At 32.0% G+C, this 17,627-nt stretch overlaps 2 protein-coding genes across 2 annotated transcripts; one reads left to right on the top strand and one right to left on the bottom strand.

Annotated features, from left to right (window-relative positions):
- Window positions 1-9,727: 9,727 nt before the first annotated feature.
- On the bottom strand, window positions 9,728-15,325 carry LOC108748231 (vesicle-fusing ATPase 1-like). Its single transcript, XM_018486263.1, has 6 exons — window positions 15,218-15,325; window positions 13,067-13,174; window positions 10,563-10,874; window positions 10,273-10,457; window positions 10,013-10,174; window positions 9,728-9,845 (listed from the first exon to the last, which is right to left on the bottom strand). The coding sequence occupies exons 1-6, from the start codon at window positions 15,323-15,325 to the stop codon at window positions 9,728-9,730; spliced, it is 993 nt and encodes a 330-aa protein (XP_018341765.1).
- Window positions 15,185-17,220, top strand: LOC108748322 (proteasome subunit alpha type-2). The gene is made up of 3 exons (XM_018486381.1): window positions 15,185-15,364; window positions 15,803-16,135; window positions 16,815-17,220. Exons 1-3 carry the CDS (start codon window positions 15,324-15,326, stop codon window positions 17,143-17,145), a joined length of 705 nt encoding a protein of 234 aa, XP_018341883.1. The 5' UTR covers window positions 15,185-15,323; the 3' UTR covers window positions 17,146-17,220.
- The last annotated feature ends 407 nt before the right edge of the window (window positions 17,221-17,627 follow it).

The following is a 17,627-nucleotide window of genomic DNA, read 5'->3' as shown; positions in this document are numbered from 1 at the left end:
CTCTCTCTCTCTCTCTCTCTCTCTCTCTCTCTCTCTCTCTCTCTCTCCTATATCATGAAAAGGGAAAACCGAGCTTTTGCGTGATCTGCCCACAGTGGGATGGAAAAAGCTGCTCATTGAAGCTTGCGACGATGACGGAAAACAGAAGCGATCGACGTCATCCGAGGCTCGTTAGGCCTCTGGAAGGCTTTGATCGCTCGGCCGGACGCCATCTCTCATCGAAGAGAGACAAAGAGATGTTCCGGGCGTATGTAACATCGTTGTCGGTGTTCGGTGTGTTTGTGCGAGCGAGTCAAATTGAAATTTCGAATTTGAAATGAAAATTCTTTAAAAAAAAAAATCTCTCTGTATAAATATTCACCTCAATTTAATTCGATTAATGTTTTCAGATATTTTACGAAGAATTATAGAAGAATTGTAAAAATAAGGAAAAAGAAATAGCTTACGGTTTCGCAATCGACATTTCAAACATCTCTCATTTATGACAAGAATCGTGCCTTATCATTCTCTTGTCGACTGTGACGAATTCACGGGTCGACGTTTTGTAGATCTGGAGATAGAGCAAAACACGAGTGATAACTAATGACTAAAAGTAAACGTCGTGATCCTGTCATACAATAAATTGCTCGTTTCACGTGCGGCTCTTTTTGCTGTCACGGTCGAGAACGGTGGAAACGGTGGATCATTTTCCGTGACTACACTTTTTGCGACATTTGGATGATTAGAACCAGAGATAGGAGGAGTTTGAGAACGGATACGATGAACGTAAAGACGTTCCTCGTGTAGTCAATAAAAAAACTCATGGGTTACGAACAAAAACAGAGAGCACGTCGAATTATTTCGCGGTCGCGAAATTCACATTCTACAAGTAAATCGGAGGCTGCGTTCGCGGCAGATTATCGCGGAAATGTCTGTTAGCTTTAAAATATTATTTACCTTACTGTATATCTGATTAAAATACTGCTCTATATATTTGATTGAGGCCCGGTTGTTTTTGATAAATTTTACCCGTTAGATAAATCTGGCAATCCGCGCATGTGATTGGATAATCTTGTTGTCTCATCCAACAGGTAAAATTTACCAAAAGGTGGAACAACCGGGCCTTAATTGATTATTTAAAAAAAGACGTCAAGGTAAACTTTATGAGAAGGAAAATTGTAACTATTTGTCATATGCTTTTTTTTACTATATATTTTTTTTTACAACGTAACGGAAGAATGAGAATTTTTAATAAGCAATATGGAAATCCTATCTTTTAACCGTAGTTTAAAACACCTTTTGCGTGCACGAAGTTTATTCTAATTTTTAATTTTCATATTTTTAATTTTTATAATAAAACTTGTTACTTTAACTTCGTAAAACAGTACTTTCGTATAGCTCTATAAAGCTAGTAGATTTGGTCCTGCTAGATTTGGTCCAGCTTTATAGAGCTCGTTCGTATCCTCTCCAAACTAACTCGATTTAACTGACGTGAGAAAATTTCACAAAGTTGCAAATATGAGCATTAGTCTGGTATTTACAAGGTAAGCCGCTCATCAAAACAACCCGGCGATACGCTCTTTTAATGTTGCCGATGTATTATAATGTTGTCTATGAAAATGTCTATGAAAATGTTGTCTATGAAAGTTAATGTTCAATTTGAAGGTATTATCCACCTATATCCCCGATTGAATCGATTGTTTCAGGCAGGGCATAAATTATGAAGAGAGAAACTTTTTAAGAAAGCAAAACTGCAGCTATTATTCGTTGCTGTATACTTTCGTCTTTACATAGATTATTACAGTGCAGTGGAAGAATTTCTAAAGCTGCATAAAAATTCTTTCAGCTATAATGTAAAATTTCTTAGCATGGATAAAACCGTCTACTCATTTCCTGCAACAATAACTCGAAAATTGTCATACTTTAATTATTTGCAAAAAAGAACAGAAACTTAAAAAAAAAAAAAGAAAGAATACAATTTAAAAGAAATGCTTTTATTTTTCTATCAATCTGTTATTATCAAATTGCATTTCAAGAATGTTACAAAATTTTAATTATTCAAAGAGAACATTCAAATCTTTTTTTTGGAAAAACATTGTTTTTTCGAGTTGTATCGTTATTGCAGCAAATGAGTGATATATTGTTAATTTTTACATGAAAATTCCTACTTTCAATCAATTTTATAAGAATGTATCCTTTCTTACCCTCGTATCCTTTCTGAACGGACCGATTTAATTAATACGACAGTGTCAGAAAATTTCACAAAAATTTGCATATGTGAGCGTCGGTCCGGTCGCATTCGCGCAAGGTAGGTTGGTCATCAAAACGACCCGGCGACACGCTCCTTTAGCCTTTTAATCGCCGTCGACGCATTCCTCGAGTACGCGAATCGCATGACCAGCATGTAATTAGTCCGCTGGTAATTTCGCCTCGCGTAACGCGTGCATAAAGACCACATAAAGGGCCAGATGGTAGTCTAAAATGAAAAAAGAAAAAATAAAGAACGGAAAGAGAACGACGAAGAAAGACGGTGGAAAAGGGAGGCGAGCACGCTGTAATTTGGCTCGAGCGATGTATGTACAATATTAGACAGACGCGATTTTTTTTTAGCATCATAAACGCATACCGCGGTAATGCGCGTTGTATTCGAGCAATGTGATAAAAACACGATTTAACATTTATACTGTATTAAAACTATGAAATGCAACGCGAGTCCATTTTTTATATTTCATAGTCATTTGATAGTCATTTGACATTTCATTCGAGTTATTTGAATCAGTTAATTTTCTACTTTTAAATAGATATTATTTATATGGAATGTTACATGATGTCCCGAAAAAGCATGTTTCTGTTGTAAATTGAAGTAGAAAATATCTTTTGAACAAAAAATTGAAGAAGAAAATATAAACATGGATTCAATTCGAAATGATTCATCACCAAAGAATTATTCATCTTGCTTAACCGTTCATATCATATTACATTTTTAGATTTTTATCTGTAGGGCCAATAAAAAACTCGATATAGAAAGATTAATATTCGAACTGACTTAATACAGCATATTGAAACACATGTATAAGGAAATAAGCAACACTTATAATCTTTATACAATTACTTAATCCATTTCAGATCACATCATTCTGTATATTAATACCTGTATGTTAATTAATTAGTAAAAGAATACATCAATTTGAATAATTTATTTACTTTCTTATTTTTCATTCTTAATAAAAAAAAATGTTCTAAAAAATTGTGCTTCTAATGTAAATTAAAATAGAAAATATCTTCTAAATAAATTGAAGAAGACAAACATAGATTCAATTCGAAACGATTCATCTACGAACAATTCATCTTGCTTAACTACCAAGATCATTTATAAACTTTATAACCACTCATAAATAGATAACCATCTCGAATTGAATTCATGTTTATAGAATTTTCTACTTTAATTTACATCAAACACATGTTCCTTTAATTTGTAACATTCTGTATAATATAAAAATTTTATTATGCACACACACACACACACACACACACACATTTAGTTGCTGGATCAAAATCATTTGACGTTTCAAGACTTTGATTAAATAAAGAAATATTTACTGCGTCTTTAGGAAAAAACGGAGATTAAGACAAATTCCCTATAGTGCTTTTCAGAATATTTAATAAGCCACATCGACATTCGCGGATTTCCGTAATAGCAAGACACAGTGTTCGGACTCGATTCGAACACAGAGAAAGAAGAGCAACAAAAATCGTCGCTCGCAATGTCGGCATTAAAATTGCAAAGCGTGCAGACAGGAGGCATCCTGCGCCCAGCTTTTTTTCGATCCTTTTTTTTCTCTTCCCCCCCCCCCTCTCTCTCTTTCTCTTTTTTTCACAATCCTCTCCCGACATTGCTCGTGATTGTCCCCAGACATCCCACTTCGACAAGTAGCACTAAATGAAAAACTCGCCGTCGTGAAGATGCGTTCGCGGATGCGTTATATTAAAATCCGCCATTGTCTGACAATAGCATGCCGGATGAGCGGGGTAGAAATAAAGAAGAAAGGTAGAAATATACTCGCGAAATCGTTTCTTCCGATGCGCGCTGATTTACACGAGTGAGAAAAACTCAAGCGTAATAAAAGATAATACAAGACCGATAAGTCGATAAAGACAAAAAGGCTGATAAACCGAATGCCGAACGATGCGAACGAGAGTTATTTCTTGAAATAAAGTTTCGCTTTGAGATTTTCTTAAGAATCGTTTGAAATATATCTAACGTTAGTCTGAAGCGAATTGATTATAATAGCTGAGGGGGGGATTGTAAATGACTGCTCGAGACTTTCAGTAGAAGTTACTTCCAACGAAAAGGTATAAGAAGGAGAATGAAAGGAGTCGGAGTAGAATAATTTGTAAAATTTCCTTTAGATATATCTTCATATTCAAAGTGGGTGTCATAAATTATGGACTTGCTCCATTTTTTTGCTCCGAACTCGTCAAATATAAATCGATATTTTCTACCTGTAAAGATACTTATAATTATGTATAATTAAACATTAATGCACATTGGAATAAAAATAAGAAAGCACAGGAATTGTAATTACAACCGATTAAATCCAGGATCATGTGCAGATCCTGAATAATATAAAAATCGTAAGGATAATTTACAATTAGTATGTATAATAATTATAATCAAGTAAAAAAAAAAACCCGGTCTTTTAATACAATAACTTATAAAGAACAAATTCAACGTTTAACAATTTTGAACTTTTTCTGACGAGAAGAAAAGGTCTTTCTTTCGTGCATAAAATTTCAAAAATTGATTTTATCGCCAAATATATTATAGAATCTAGTTTCTGTATAAATTTCAAGGCATGTCAGCCTTTAACATTTCTTTCGCTATTTCAAGAAACTGAGACTAATGATTTTTCGAGAAAGATTCGGAATTCGATGCGTATTTTCGATGAGGCAGAGGGAAATCACGGATTTTTCGCGAATCGCCGAGCGTTAGACATCTTCAAAAATTTCTCACTTCGCGTTCAACTTAAAGATCGCTAAAATTTTGCGGATCGTGCGCAGCGATCCCAACATACCGAGTTCGAAACAAACAGCCGTCGATCGTGTCTGCGTCAGGCATTTCGGATAGTATCGACGATCGAAATTTATGGCATGCTCAGAATTGGGCCGCCGTCGCTGTGCGATTTGTAAGCGTATATAATACTGTCGTATCGGTATCGGTGTCGTATGTACACGACGAACGTCTCAACGTTGAGAGACACCGAAACTCGAAACGTGAGATGAGATCGTGTATAAACAAATCGTACTTTTGCGTCGTGATGGGATAGATGTATGTATATGCATGTGCATTGAGAAAAATGTCTGGTTGTACCAACAAGAGGTAGGTATGAAGAAAATTCTGACTTTCTGATGATATGAATCAAAATGTTATTAGGTATCCTAATTAAATTTCTGGTAATCTCAACTAGAACATTTGATTTGACTACATTTATTAGATTTTATTAGATTTAACTGTAAGTATTTAATTGATATCTTTACGACTAATGTCCGTATTCATAGTCAGGCCTTATATTATATTTAAGGAAGCATCAAATTTATCTTCAAATGCTCTACAAATTATTTCATTGGCTGCTGAGCATCTAAAAGATAAATTTAAGGAAGCCCTAAATACAAGATCTGACTATGAATACGGCCATAAATCTGTCAGAATCCCAATTAATGCAATCAGACTTCTAGTGTGTATTTGTATTAGTCCACTCAAGTCCTTATTAAAATTTTCTGTTAAATTTTTAACCCTAGTTATACACATTTTGGGACTTCATCTATATTTGTGTATTACCTAATTTCCATAAAAATGAACATATTTCAATTACATAATTTTTTTTTCAATCGATGGAGAATTTAAAAAATAAGCCCATGATGTGTAAAAATAAAATTAGGAAGCTTCGAGATATATAGATTAAAAAAAAAAGAAAAGTTCATTACTTTTTTCAATCTTTTTTACGTAATATTTGTGTTACTTTCTAATATATTCACTTTGTGTTAAATTAATATAAAAATTTAAGTGGACTATTTGAGTGCGAAATGTGATAAATTTAATTTACAAATTTTCCAAGTGTATATGTGATTGCTCATTTAATTCATTCTGCCTTCTCTCTAATGAGCATCCATTTCATTTCGATCGAGAAACAATAATCGTTGTTTTGAATTATTTATGACTGAATAATGCATAGTTTATATATTAACTATTATAATTCATTACTGTTGAATTCGTTATTATATCTAATTATGTCAGCCTGAAATTAACAGATTTTTCCTCTCTGTGGATTTGAAGTAAAAAAGGCAGAGATAGAAAAGAGCCCCTAATTTCGTTATTAATTTACGTTACTGTTGGTGGACCTGGCAATGTGTTAAATAATAGCTTTTATTTAATTAAATACATAGAAATATCATGTCCTTTGCAGAAAAATATTAAAACATGTAACCTAAAGTAACGTGGCAAAAGGTAAATGTCAATGCACGAACGTATTTGACATATACTCCCATACAAAAAAATACGCAGGGCTAGTCAAGCTATTATAAAAAGCGCGAAAAACAACGGAGAGAGAAAATAAACGTGATAAAAATGACCGACGCTTTTTCGACAGTCAACGATTCGCGACATTGTGTCGACAGCCAAAACGGTCGATAAACCGAGCTGAATTAGCAAATTCGAAATTTCATCACGGGACAGAGGCTCGTCGTCGTATATAATTGGCAAGTCGATGGCGATTGACTGCCAATGTGCTCGCGACAGGTTATAAACGTCGCGCGCATCGACGATCGAATTCGCCTGCTCGATTCAATTACAGTCTCTCGACATTTCGATCTCTCTTGCCCCTCGCGAGCCTTCGCGATGCGCTTCGCGTGGAGAAAATGCGAGAGAACGAAACAAGATGAGAGAATGGCAGCGCGATAGGGATGATCGCCTTACCTGCGGACATTCGTTTCTCAGGGGATGGGATGATGGGGAAGAGGAGGCGGGGGCGTAAACCGCCCGTTGAGACTGGCCTGCAGCTAAACAATCACTACGAGGGAAGCGGTGGCGACATAATAGCCTGACGACGGCGCGGGGATGAATGGCGACGTGAATGGAGACGAGCCGGTAGGCCAGCCAGCCGCGCACCAACTGCAAAAGCTGTGTGGTGTGCGGAATGGTGCGGTGCGGAAGCAACGACGGCGGCGGCGGCGGCGGCGGTGGTGGCGGCGGCGGCGTCACCAACAACGTCCTCCCAATATCGCGCGATCGCGCCTCGCCTGATTATGCCGGTGCGCCTGCCACTGCCGCCACTGGCCAACCACGCCGCGCGATCGATACACGCGCGCGCGCACCAATCAACTGCTCCCGGCTCCGTCTCATCGCGTGGCGGTCTCCGCCGGTCACGATCGGTAACCACGTTCGCATGTTTAAATCTATGCACGTCGCTAATTATCAACGGCGAAAATGCAAATGTCGTTTTCTCGGTAGCTAAGGACAGAGAGGAAGAAATCTGAAAGCAGAGGCACTATTCTGTAACTGCGTCTTTACACGCCTACCGACAGTTATTCTGTTGTCGGTGTCGTTGCGCAGATATTTTATTTTATATGAAAAAGCGGCGCAACAACCCCGACAACTGTCGGTAGATGTGTAAAACAATTATGTCTGCAATAGGGTCGCAAGTCGTAAGCCGTAAGAAATTGACCAATCACAATTAAGTGTGAAAAGGACAATCAACTATGATTGGTTCCATTTCTTACGGTTTACCGCTTACGACTCTATTGTAGAATATACCTTAGGGCTGCAGACACAATTTCTGTAATTGTAACCTTAAGACATGAACTTAAGCCGATGAGCCAATCAGGATACTGCTTTAGATGTACTCTAACGGAAATAGAAATAGCAGTAAACTTATCTATAAGGCGAGTTTCAACCGGTTGAAATTCATCTTATTGCGAGGTTATGGATAAGTTTACTGTTATTTCCATTTCCGTTAGATTACATAATCTAAAGCAGTATCCTGATTGGCTCATCGGTTTAAGTTTACTCCTTACGCATACTGTTTCTACGGAATTTTGTGTGCGGCAGCCCTTACAAATAGCGCCCCAGAGAGAAATCTGAAAGGGATCGTCTCGGCGTTTTTCGTAGATTCGTCAAAATCGCCCGTACACTAGCGCCAGTACATCCATTTTCAATTTGAAAACATAGCTACATATTGACGATACAACAATTTTAATAGCAACTTAATATAAAAATAATACAGACTTATTATTTAACACGCTTTTTAATTGACTTTTATAAGTAAGATTAAGTAAGACTCTAAGAAAGATTCTAAAATATTAGTAATAAGAAAAAAATTAAGGAAATTTTGTGACTATTTATGCAAAAATAATAATTATAAAAATAAATGTGGAAAACGCTCGTGATGCCATTCTTTTGATGAAATACTTTTGGAAAGTTAATGAAATGTGTTATATTTCTCTTATTATGTAAATAATTACAATTATGACAATTATATAGTTATAATATACTAGCGATAAAAATCACATTCGAACATGGGTCGAGTTTTTTGCACACGCAACAAATTTATAATAGTGAAGTATTAACTTTTGATAAATATATATATATATTAGCTGCTTTTAGCAGAGAAAGCAGTTTTACAACTGTAAAAACGATTCTTCAAAACGATTGGTTTTTATCTTTGGTTTTTTATAAATCTAAATATATAAAACATATATAATCATGATATATAATTATATTGAAAAATTTAAATAAATCTTTTACCAATTTAACAACACGAAAGTATTATACTTTTCGTAATACTTTTGTGCGCAAAAGTGCTTGTAGGCAATAGAGCTGTAGGCAATAATATTATACATGTAGGCAATAATACATGTAGGCAAAAGTAACTCCGTTTCTAAAATTTTTATTTGTGTACATGTAGGCAATCGAGCTGTAGGCAATAATTTTTGTGTGCAAATGAACTGTCGGCAAAAGTAATGTAGGCAAACGATACTGTAGGTAAAAGCAACCATCTCCAATTCAAAAGTATAGCAACGTTAATTTTGTTGATGTATGAAGTTGACCGCGCATCGCTTTGCCATCTTAGGCCGATATTTACAGTTAATTCTTATATTTAAAACCGTCTTATGTATAGTCTTAAAATGTCATGAACTAATTAGACGGCCGTATTAGCGTCTTAAAAGATTACTTAAAACGGTCTTGAAATAACAAAAAAATCATAACAAAACAATTGTGCTTTATATACAACTTTGGTCAAAAATAAGCTCGTTATTAATCACTATTTAACATTTGTTTAAAAATTTATTTACACCATTTGGAGTGAATTATCCTTTGTTTCATAAACCCTTTAAACTTATAATGTCGATAATTAACAGGAAACAATACAGGTAAAAGAATTTTAGAAAAAAATAGGTTTTATTTTTTTATCAAGGCTGTATATTTGAAATATATGTATTTTGTGTTACAATTTAGTATTAAAAAGGATTTAAAAAACTGTTTGTTTTGTTTTTATTTTCATATAGTCTTCAAAATCGTACAAAATTATTATTAGCGAATAATATCAAAATAAAAATTGTGAAAAAGATAGTCTGTGTCTGCTTAAAAAAAGAATATGATTTATTTTAATATATTTTTTATCTTCAATTAATAAAATATATATAATATAATAATAGTAATAATTATGTTATTAATGCAATTCAAAACAAACTTTTACTGTAGACCGCCTTCGTCCAGCAATCTTATAAAAAATTCTTCGACTCTGTCACTTGGTTCCACTTGACGTACTATGTCTATTAGGCAAAGTAACTTCTTAATACCAATGAATATCCTGAAACCATAAAATATAACAATAAAACGTATATAAAGAAAAAATATTTATATTATGAAAAATTCATAATGATAAAATATCTATCAAAATATTCGCTGCATCTACTACATTATTTGGATATCACATATATTATCTGAATAAAGTTAAAGATTTCAGTAATATCATACCGTTGCTTTCCTTGAAGCTTTGTCCGAAAGGAAGCCATTTTATGTTTTGAAAAGAGATTAACTTCATCCAACACGTTTAACATATGATCAACAGTTGATAAAGTAGGCACATAAAAAGTGGTATTAAATGTTAAAATTAATTCCACATCGATTAAAAATTGTCTGCAAAAAGAAATGCATTGTTAAGAATATGTAAAAATACGTTTGTTAATTGTTTATTAATTGTTTTTTCTCTATGGACAAGAAAGTTCTTATCTTACTGGCAACTAGAAGTGCATAAAATCAACAGTTTATGACCAGGCGGTGGCGATTTCTCTAATAAAACGAAAAGTGTTTGCAATATCAGAATAGAATACTTTGATTTCAGTGGACAGTAATTCACTAGACGTTCAATATTATCAATTAAAATGCAGCTGAGCTGCGAACGATATGCCTCGTCGAATGCCTAAAATGTACAAATGATAAGCGATTATATTCTAATCTTTACAACAAATATGATTACAAGAATTTACTTATAAACTTGTGTAATACAAAACGAGTTATATCATACCTTCTGTATAAAACGACATTTTGCAGAATCATTGTCAAATTCATCAAGGTTGATTATGTCTTCAGGTGTAATAATTTTAATAAATGGGAAGTTTGAATTTTTTGCAATTTGTGCGGCAAGCGTTGTTTTTCCAGTCTTTGGTAATCCTACCAAAAGAACAGAAAAGAACCCAGTTGCCCGAGCAACTTTAATACATAAATTGCCACCTTCAAGAATTTCAGTTACCAGCGTACCCCAAGTAATAATGTTACGATTTAACTTAAAGTTTAACCAATTATTTACTGTTTCAGATAATATATTTGTAGAAAATGTCTAAAAGATATGAAAATATAACATTTAGCTACTAGAGATCTTATATAAATGCAAGATTATATTTATGATCTAAAAATTATGTATTTTCATATAAAATTAGTTGCTGGAAACAATATTGATAAAGTTAAATCAAAGTAGAATAAAATAATGAAAAAATACATTTTCAGTTGAAAATTGTTTAAATTTCTGTTTTGTTTTTTGTATTTCATTTTCTTTGTAAATGTTCATGAAAAAGATATGATAATTATTTAAAAAAAAATAAAAATTTTAGAAATTTGAACAATTTTTGACAAAAGCCTTAAATTAATACATAGACGAGAATAACTTAGATGATATTTTAATTATAATTGATAAAGTAATTCAATTGTAAGAGTAATCAATAAATAATAAAAGTTATTTATTTATTCATTCAGTAAACAATAAAAATTTTTGATCCTTGATGACTTATTGGTTTAATATAATGCTCCAATGCATAGAAAAAATTCTAGTTACCATAAGCTTCTCATCTCCAAGGCTGGAAAAATGCTTTTCACACACAAATTTTATTTAAAATGCTAAATATAAAATACTTTAAGAAAGTATATTTAAATACAAAATAGGTTTTTCCAATCCATTTTTAAAGTAAAATTTAAAGGATAAATAGATATTTTAAATAATTTTCAAATGCAAAATGGTTTTTCCTAATATATGTATATTTAAGTATTTTAAAACCCATTTTAAATGGAAAGCATTTAAATGGAATGCCAAAAATGCATTTTATGTCAAAAATCGTTCAAATTTCTTGAATTTTCGAAATTTTTATTAAAAAAAAAATTAATTATCACATCTTTTTCATTAATATTCGCAAAGTAAATCGTAGAAATGCAAAAATTTGAGTTCGATTAATGCATTTTTTCACTATTTTGTTTGAAAGATATTTCGATTGCTTTAAATTGATCATTTTTGTTTGTAGCGACTAATTTTACACAAAGATACATAATTTTTAGATCGCAAATTTCATCTTGCGATTACGGCCAAAATGACGACTTTAAATGTGTATAAAAAAACAAATAATTTGAGGCATATTCAGAAACACAATTCGAGTAACTTCGTATTTAAGGATGTACTAGACGTACAATCCCCCTGTAAAGAAAATTAAATTTAGAAGTATGTTTAATATTTACACTCCAAATAAACTATATACGCATGAAAGTTATATGAATAAAATTATATTTTTGTTTAATAACACATTTTTGTAGTTTATTTATTTTATTGTTTTTACTGTTAAAAATTAAAATTTAAAAAATAATTAAAAAGTTACATTTTCCTTTTTTAAGTATTTTAAATTATCAAAATAATCTATGCAAAGTTTCATTGTGATTAGTTACAAAGATCTAGAACAGACAAATATCTTGTTTATTTATTGAACCACTAGTTCATGCACTGCAATGTTACTCTACATAAATAATCTTAAATACATAATGTATTTATATTAAAAAATTGAAATTTTTATCTTCTTCTCTTCTCTTACGTTAACACCTCCTCTTTCATATATGCTTGTGGGGCGCACGCTGATTATTCAATTGCCATAAGCATATGGAACCTACAGTTTTAATAACGCGTCAGTTCCGAACGGCGAATTTTTCGAGAAGTGTTTCTATGGGCAAGAATACTCTCGCGAAAAATTGCCGGCCTTTTCCGAGAGAAGACACGAGCGTAAATATTTTGATTCCTACTGGGATTGAACCCGGGACCTCTGGCATGATAGACCAGTGCGCTGTCTGCCATGTCACGCTTGCGCTCAAAATTTTCATCATTTATTTTATAGTGTATAATCCCATATATTTTTATTAGAGCACGGATTAAAAAAATATTACTATTTATTAAAATAATTTACAATACAGATAATAAACTGTCACTAAATTTGTCGTATTATTTTTAAACGTGATTTAGAATCTGTAATTTTTTCATAATTTTATCATTTTGAAAATATGTACAAAACAACCTTAACATTCGGTGAACAACAAATATAAAATAATATAGAAGAATACTCAGATGGTGTTCGGACGTAACCTTGACCGCGCAACCACACTCACATGTTTTCATCTTTTTACTTTTATGAACATATCGATGTTTTCGTGCGATGTTTCGTTAAATAATATCGCACGATTTTTTTTGTATAATATGTTCAAAATTTAACAATCAAAACTAACCTTTGCACTTAATGGAGTTTCTTCAATTTCACTTTCCACCGCTTCAGAAGACAGTTCACTTTTATTTAACTTAAGTTCCTCTTCCATATTTAAATTATGTTTTTGTTTTTTTTAATTTAGAAATTTAGACACTTGATTTATTTGAGATTTGTATTTTTTTGTCTAAAAAGCTCCTTATACTTGGAGACGATACTTGGATACGGTCAGTAATATAGGATCAGTACTAAGAGGGAAAGAACTATTACATTCTTTCCCTTCAATCGTCCACAAATAAATCAAATAAATATTATCAAATAAATACTATAAATAATAGAATTATAGAAGGCAATTGTAAAAGAAATAATTAGTTTTGTCAGAAACTTACAAAAATTTTAACATCTACACCTGACGAATCTTCTGATGCAACAATGATCAAATCAATACTTGTATCACAAAAGGAAAACAGGAACTGATTTGAATAGATTTCTTTATGGAGAGTATATACAGAAAGAAACCTGAGAGAGGACATGCAGGCCCAAAACCGCAAAATGCTGCCACGCACTACTGCTCCCTGACAAAAGGTGAATGTAAACTACATAGCTCTGAGGGTAATATGTTCACTTTTCTGAGGGTAATACCATCTTTCAACGCTAGATGAAAAATTGATACTTGGTTCATATAATGAATCATGCTACATTCACTTGTGCATCAGAAATATTCATCTCTGCAATCTTACATGCGCGTGATATTTATTTCGCTTAAAAATATTAACATTTAATTGATATTTATTTCGCTTAAAAGTATTAACATTTAAGATTATATTATATTTTCACAAATATGTTAATATTTATATTTTAAATAAGCTATATACACATAAATTAAATTGTATTTCAAGCATTTTATTTTTATTAAACACATTTTTACAGTTATATATTTACTTTTTATTTGTTATTATTTTCTTATTACAATACTAATAAAATTTGAAAAATATATAATGACAAAATTAATCTAAATCACTTTTGTGTGTAAGTACTTTAAGTATTTAAAATGCACTTATATCAAGTGTCATTACGACGCAAGGATTAGGTGTTTTGTAAATAAACGAATAATATATATTTTGTTAACAATAAAATAGATTAAAAGAAGGGTTGATAAGCTAAGCTGATTAGTTATATATGCGTGTAATTATGAACTTTTATAAACCAAAATTTAAACAATATCAAAGTTTCAATCCAAAATATTTTATTTATTTACAGAACAATATAACCAATTTCTGCATCGCAGTGATATTTTACCTAAATCATTTTAAACGTTTAAATTAGTCGTTATATAAAAAAGTTGAGATTTTCATAATTATCTTATAATATATTTCCATATAATATATTTCCATCTTCATTAGAGCACAGATAAAAAAAATACTATTTCTTATTGAAATTATTTTTTATACACGTTCTAAGCCATCGCTAAAGTTGTATTTTTTTTTTGTTTCATATATATGTATTTCTATAGATGTATATAATAAAATGTAATTAAATTTATTTATTTATCGCTGACACACTAATGCACCGATGCAGTCATATATATTATAAAATTGTACTTGCCAAACTTCCCAGTAAACGAGAATGGATTAAAATGGAAATTTTTTTCTATCCGAATATGTATTTTAAATAGCAAATTCTTTTTTTGGCTTTAATTGAATTCAATTGGGTTCAATTAGATTCCATTGGATGCAATTAGATTGAAAAACTGTATTTCCTATTCAAAATTTTAAATTGAACAGTATTCACAGTGCACAAAAAAAGCTAATATTATTTTTAGATTAAAAAACACAGAGATATGCAATTCCTATAAATGAATAAAAACGCATTCAGGATTGGAAAGCATTCATTTTAACATTCGTGAATCAATATTTCTGAAAATCTGAATCCATTTCAATTCATTTCAATCCATTCTCGTTTGCTGGGCTATAGATACACAATTATTAAATTTTACACTATTGCAATTACAAAAAATTTATTCACGAGTTATATATAAATTAAACTTTGTCATTTTTTAATAAATTTTTAAATATTATAATATAAAGCGTAATAATACACGCGAGCATTTTCAAAGTCATGTTTGTTATTTTGTCCAGAGATGTTCCTAGATACATTTCGAGTGCAATTCTCGTACCATTGTCGAATCATCTAATGTCAAGCTACACTTGTGTAGTACACTGTGATACAGTGTAGGTGCAGTAGTTTGATATTGCTGTGTGTATTGCTGCAAAGTGATTGTCATGGCTTCTGAACGATACAGTTTTTCGTTAACAACCTTCAGGTAAATATATTTACAGTAACATAATAATCGCGTACGAAACAGTACGTTTCACGCCAATATTCCGTATCTGTGATAAAAGAAGGGTACCACTGAAAACAGATTAAACAATAACCTAACCTCTTTCTAAACCGGGCTTACATTCTCTATTTATTATGAATAAAAATTTTTGCCTTAATTAATAGTATCTTATTAATATTAGTCTCTTATTGACAAATATATAAATAATCATTTTGTTTGAGTATATTTTATTTGAAAAAGTTAAACATAACATATGACAAGGTGACTCGTCAAATTCTTGGAGTACATGTGTCAAATCTAAAAATACAAGGTCGTACAATTGATCATCTAAAAATTATATAAATAACAAATAACATAATATTCATAATAATTTTTATATTATATAATTCATATATCGGTTAATTACATTGTATTTTACAGTCCATCAGGCAAGTTAGTGCAAATAGAATATGCCTTAGCTGCAGTAGCCGCTGGTGCACCGAGCGTGGGCATTAAGGCGTTAAATGGTGTTGTTCTGGCTACGGAAAACAAACATAAATCCATTCTCTATGATGAACATAGCGTCAGCAAAGTCGAAATGATCACAAAGCACATCGGCATGGTTTACAGTGGCATGGGTCCAGATTACAGATTATTAGTAAAGCAAGCACGGAAAATGGCACAACAATATCTCCTAGTATATCGAGAACCTATCCCGACTGCACAACTCGTACAACGCGTTGCAATGGTCATGCAAGAATACACGCAATCTGGGTGAGTTATAGCAAATACGATTGCAAATTATAGCAAATTACTTGTACTATACTAGATTAGTGCATACTAAAAGCTTCTGTTCATTGAAATTGATAAAGATAAATGTGAAGGTATACAGGGTATTTGATAAGTAACGATAAAATTCGCATAGAGCGGACTAAATTGAGTCAAAAAGTCCTCTACCATTTTTAATAAAGATTATGTGTTTCTCGGGTTTTCTCCGTGTCCAGATCCATTCTTGGAACGCCAACATTTCGTGAACCTTGTAATCCACTTCGTCAGGGCGAGGAACAGCCTGATACTGAGCTGTCCCTCTGGGCCGTTCCTTTTATATTACCTCTATTTCATTTTACAATTTTCGCGGTAGTTAACAAGATATCAGTTACTAAAAATCACCAAGTATTGGTTTCCAATAATTTTTTAATAAAGTACTGTAAACTTTTCAGAAAAACTACTTTATATAAAGCAGCATTTAATATGTACTAATCTAGTGTAGTATGATTTAATTCACCATTAGTCTTCAACTATGATTTGTATTTGCTCTTCAATTTTAAGTATAAAGTTACATATTTTTAAATGTTAAAATATTATTTGATTGAAAAGTACAGATATGTATCTCTGCTTATAATAAGAGATAATTAGACAATAATACTAAATTATTGTCATTGCTAATTTATAGAGGTGTCAGACCTTTTGGAGTGTCTCTTCTGATCTGTGGTTGGGACAATGACAAGCCTTATCTATTCCAATGTGATCCATCTGGCACATATTTTGCATGGAAGGCAACCGCGATGGGCAAAAACTTCGTTAATGGCAAAACGTTCCTCGAAAAGAGGTATAGCGAGGATCTGGAATTGGATGATGCCGTTCACACTGCCATCTTGACGCTAAAGGAAGGTTTCGAAGGACAAATGACGGCGGACAATATTGAAGTCGGCATTTGTGACGCAAACGGATTCAGAAAATTGGATCCATCGAACGTGAAGGATTATCTTGCGAATATTCCTTAAGCTTATGTGTGAATTTCTTTATTAATATATTCTCGGATTACTTCGTAATTGTTAATAAATTTGAATCAGATTCTTGCAATAAACGTCCTTTATCTAAAGAAAAACAATTGTGTTTTTTTTTCATAACAATCAAAATCGTATTAAACAAATTATAACAAATTATAACAGTTTATGTAGTAAGGCATATATCTTATAACTCTATATGTATGACTATATATCTTATAAGTATATAGATGTATATATTAAGAATTACCTGTATTTTTGTAGATGCTTCTAAACTTGATTAATCAAATGTTCATTTTAGCGAAATTTAATAATACATCGGTTTATAATCAGCGTCTTTTGTTATTGTCCGATACCTAGTTTTTTCAAATTTTTCATTAAATTTAATTTTTACAAAACTCTTCTAGCCTTACATCTCAATTCTTCGTAAAATGTGCATGAGACTCATGGTTGAAAATGTCGAGATAAGACAAGGATCC

This window comes from Trachymyrmex septentrionalis, unplaced genomic scaffold (assembly GCF_001594115.1).
Source record: "Trachymyrmex septentrionalis isolate Tsep2-gDNA-1 unplaced genomic scaffold, Tsep1.0 scaffold22, whole genome shotgun sequence".
Classification (NCBI taxonomy): domain Eukaryota; kingdom Metazoa; phylum Arthropoda; class Insecta; order Hymenoptera; family Formicidae; genus Trachymyrmex; species Trachymyrmex septentrionalis.
Note: the sequence above shows the minus strand (reverse complement) of the source record. Positions and strands in the feature narration are given on the sequence as shown.

Coding starts and splice junctions, on each gene's coding strand:
- LOC108748322 (XM_018486381.1), top strand. CDS start 15,324: ATGGCTTCTGAACGATACAGTTTTTCGTTAACAACCTTCAG. Junction 15,365..15,802: donor TTTTCGTTAACAACCTTCAG/GTAAATATATTT, acceptor TGTATTTTACAG/TCCATCAGGCAAGTTAGTGC. Junction 16,136..16,814: donor CAAGAATACACGCAATCTGG/GTGAGTTATAGC, acceptor GCTAATTTATAG/AGGTGTCAGACCTTTTGGAG.
- LOC108748231 (XM_018486263.1), bottom strand. CDS start 15,325: ATGACAATCACTTTGCAGCAATACACACAGCAATATCAAACTACTGCA. Junction 13,175..15,217: donor CATTAGATGATTCGACAATG/GTACGAGAATTG, acceptor CTAAATTAAAAA/AAACAAAAACATAATTTAAA. Junction 9,846..10,012: donor AAGCTTCAAGGAAAGCAACG/GTATGATATTAC, acceptor TTATGGTTTCAG/GATATTCATTGGTATTAAGA.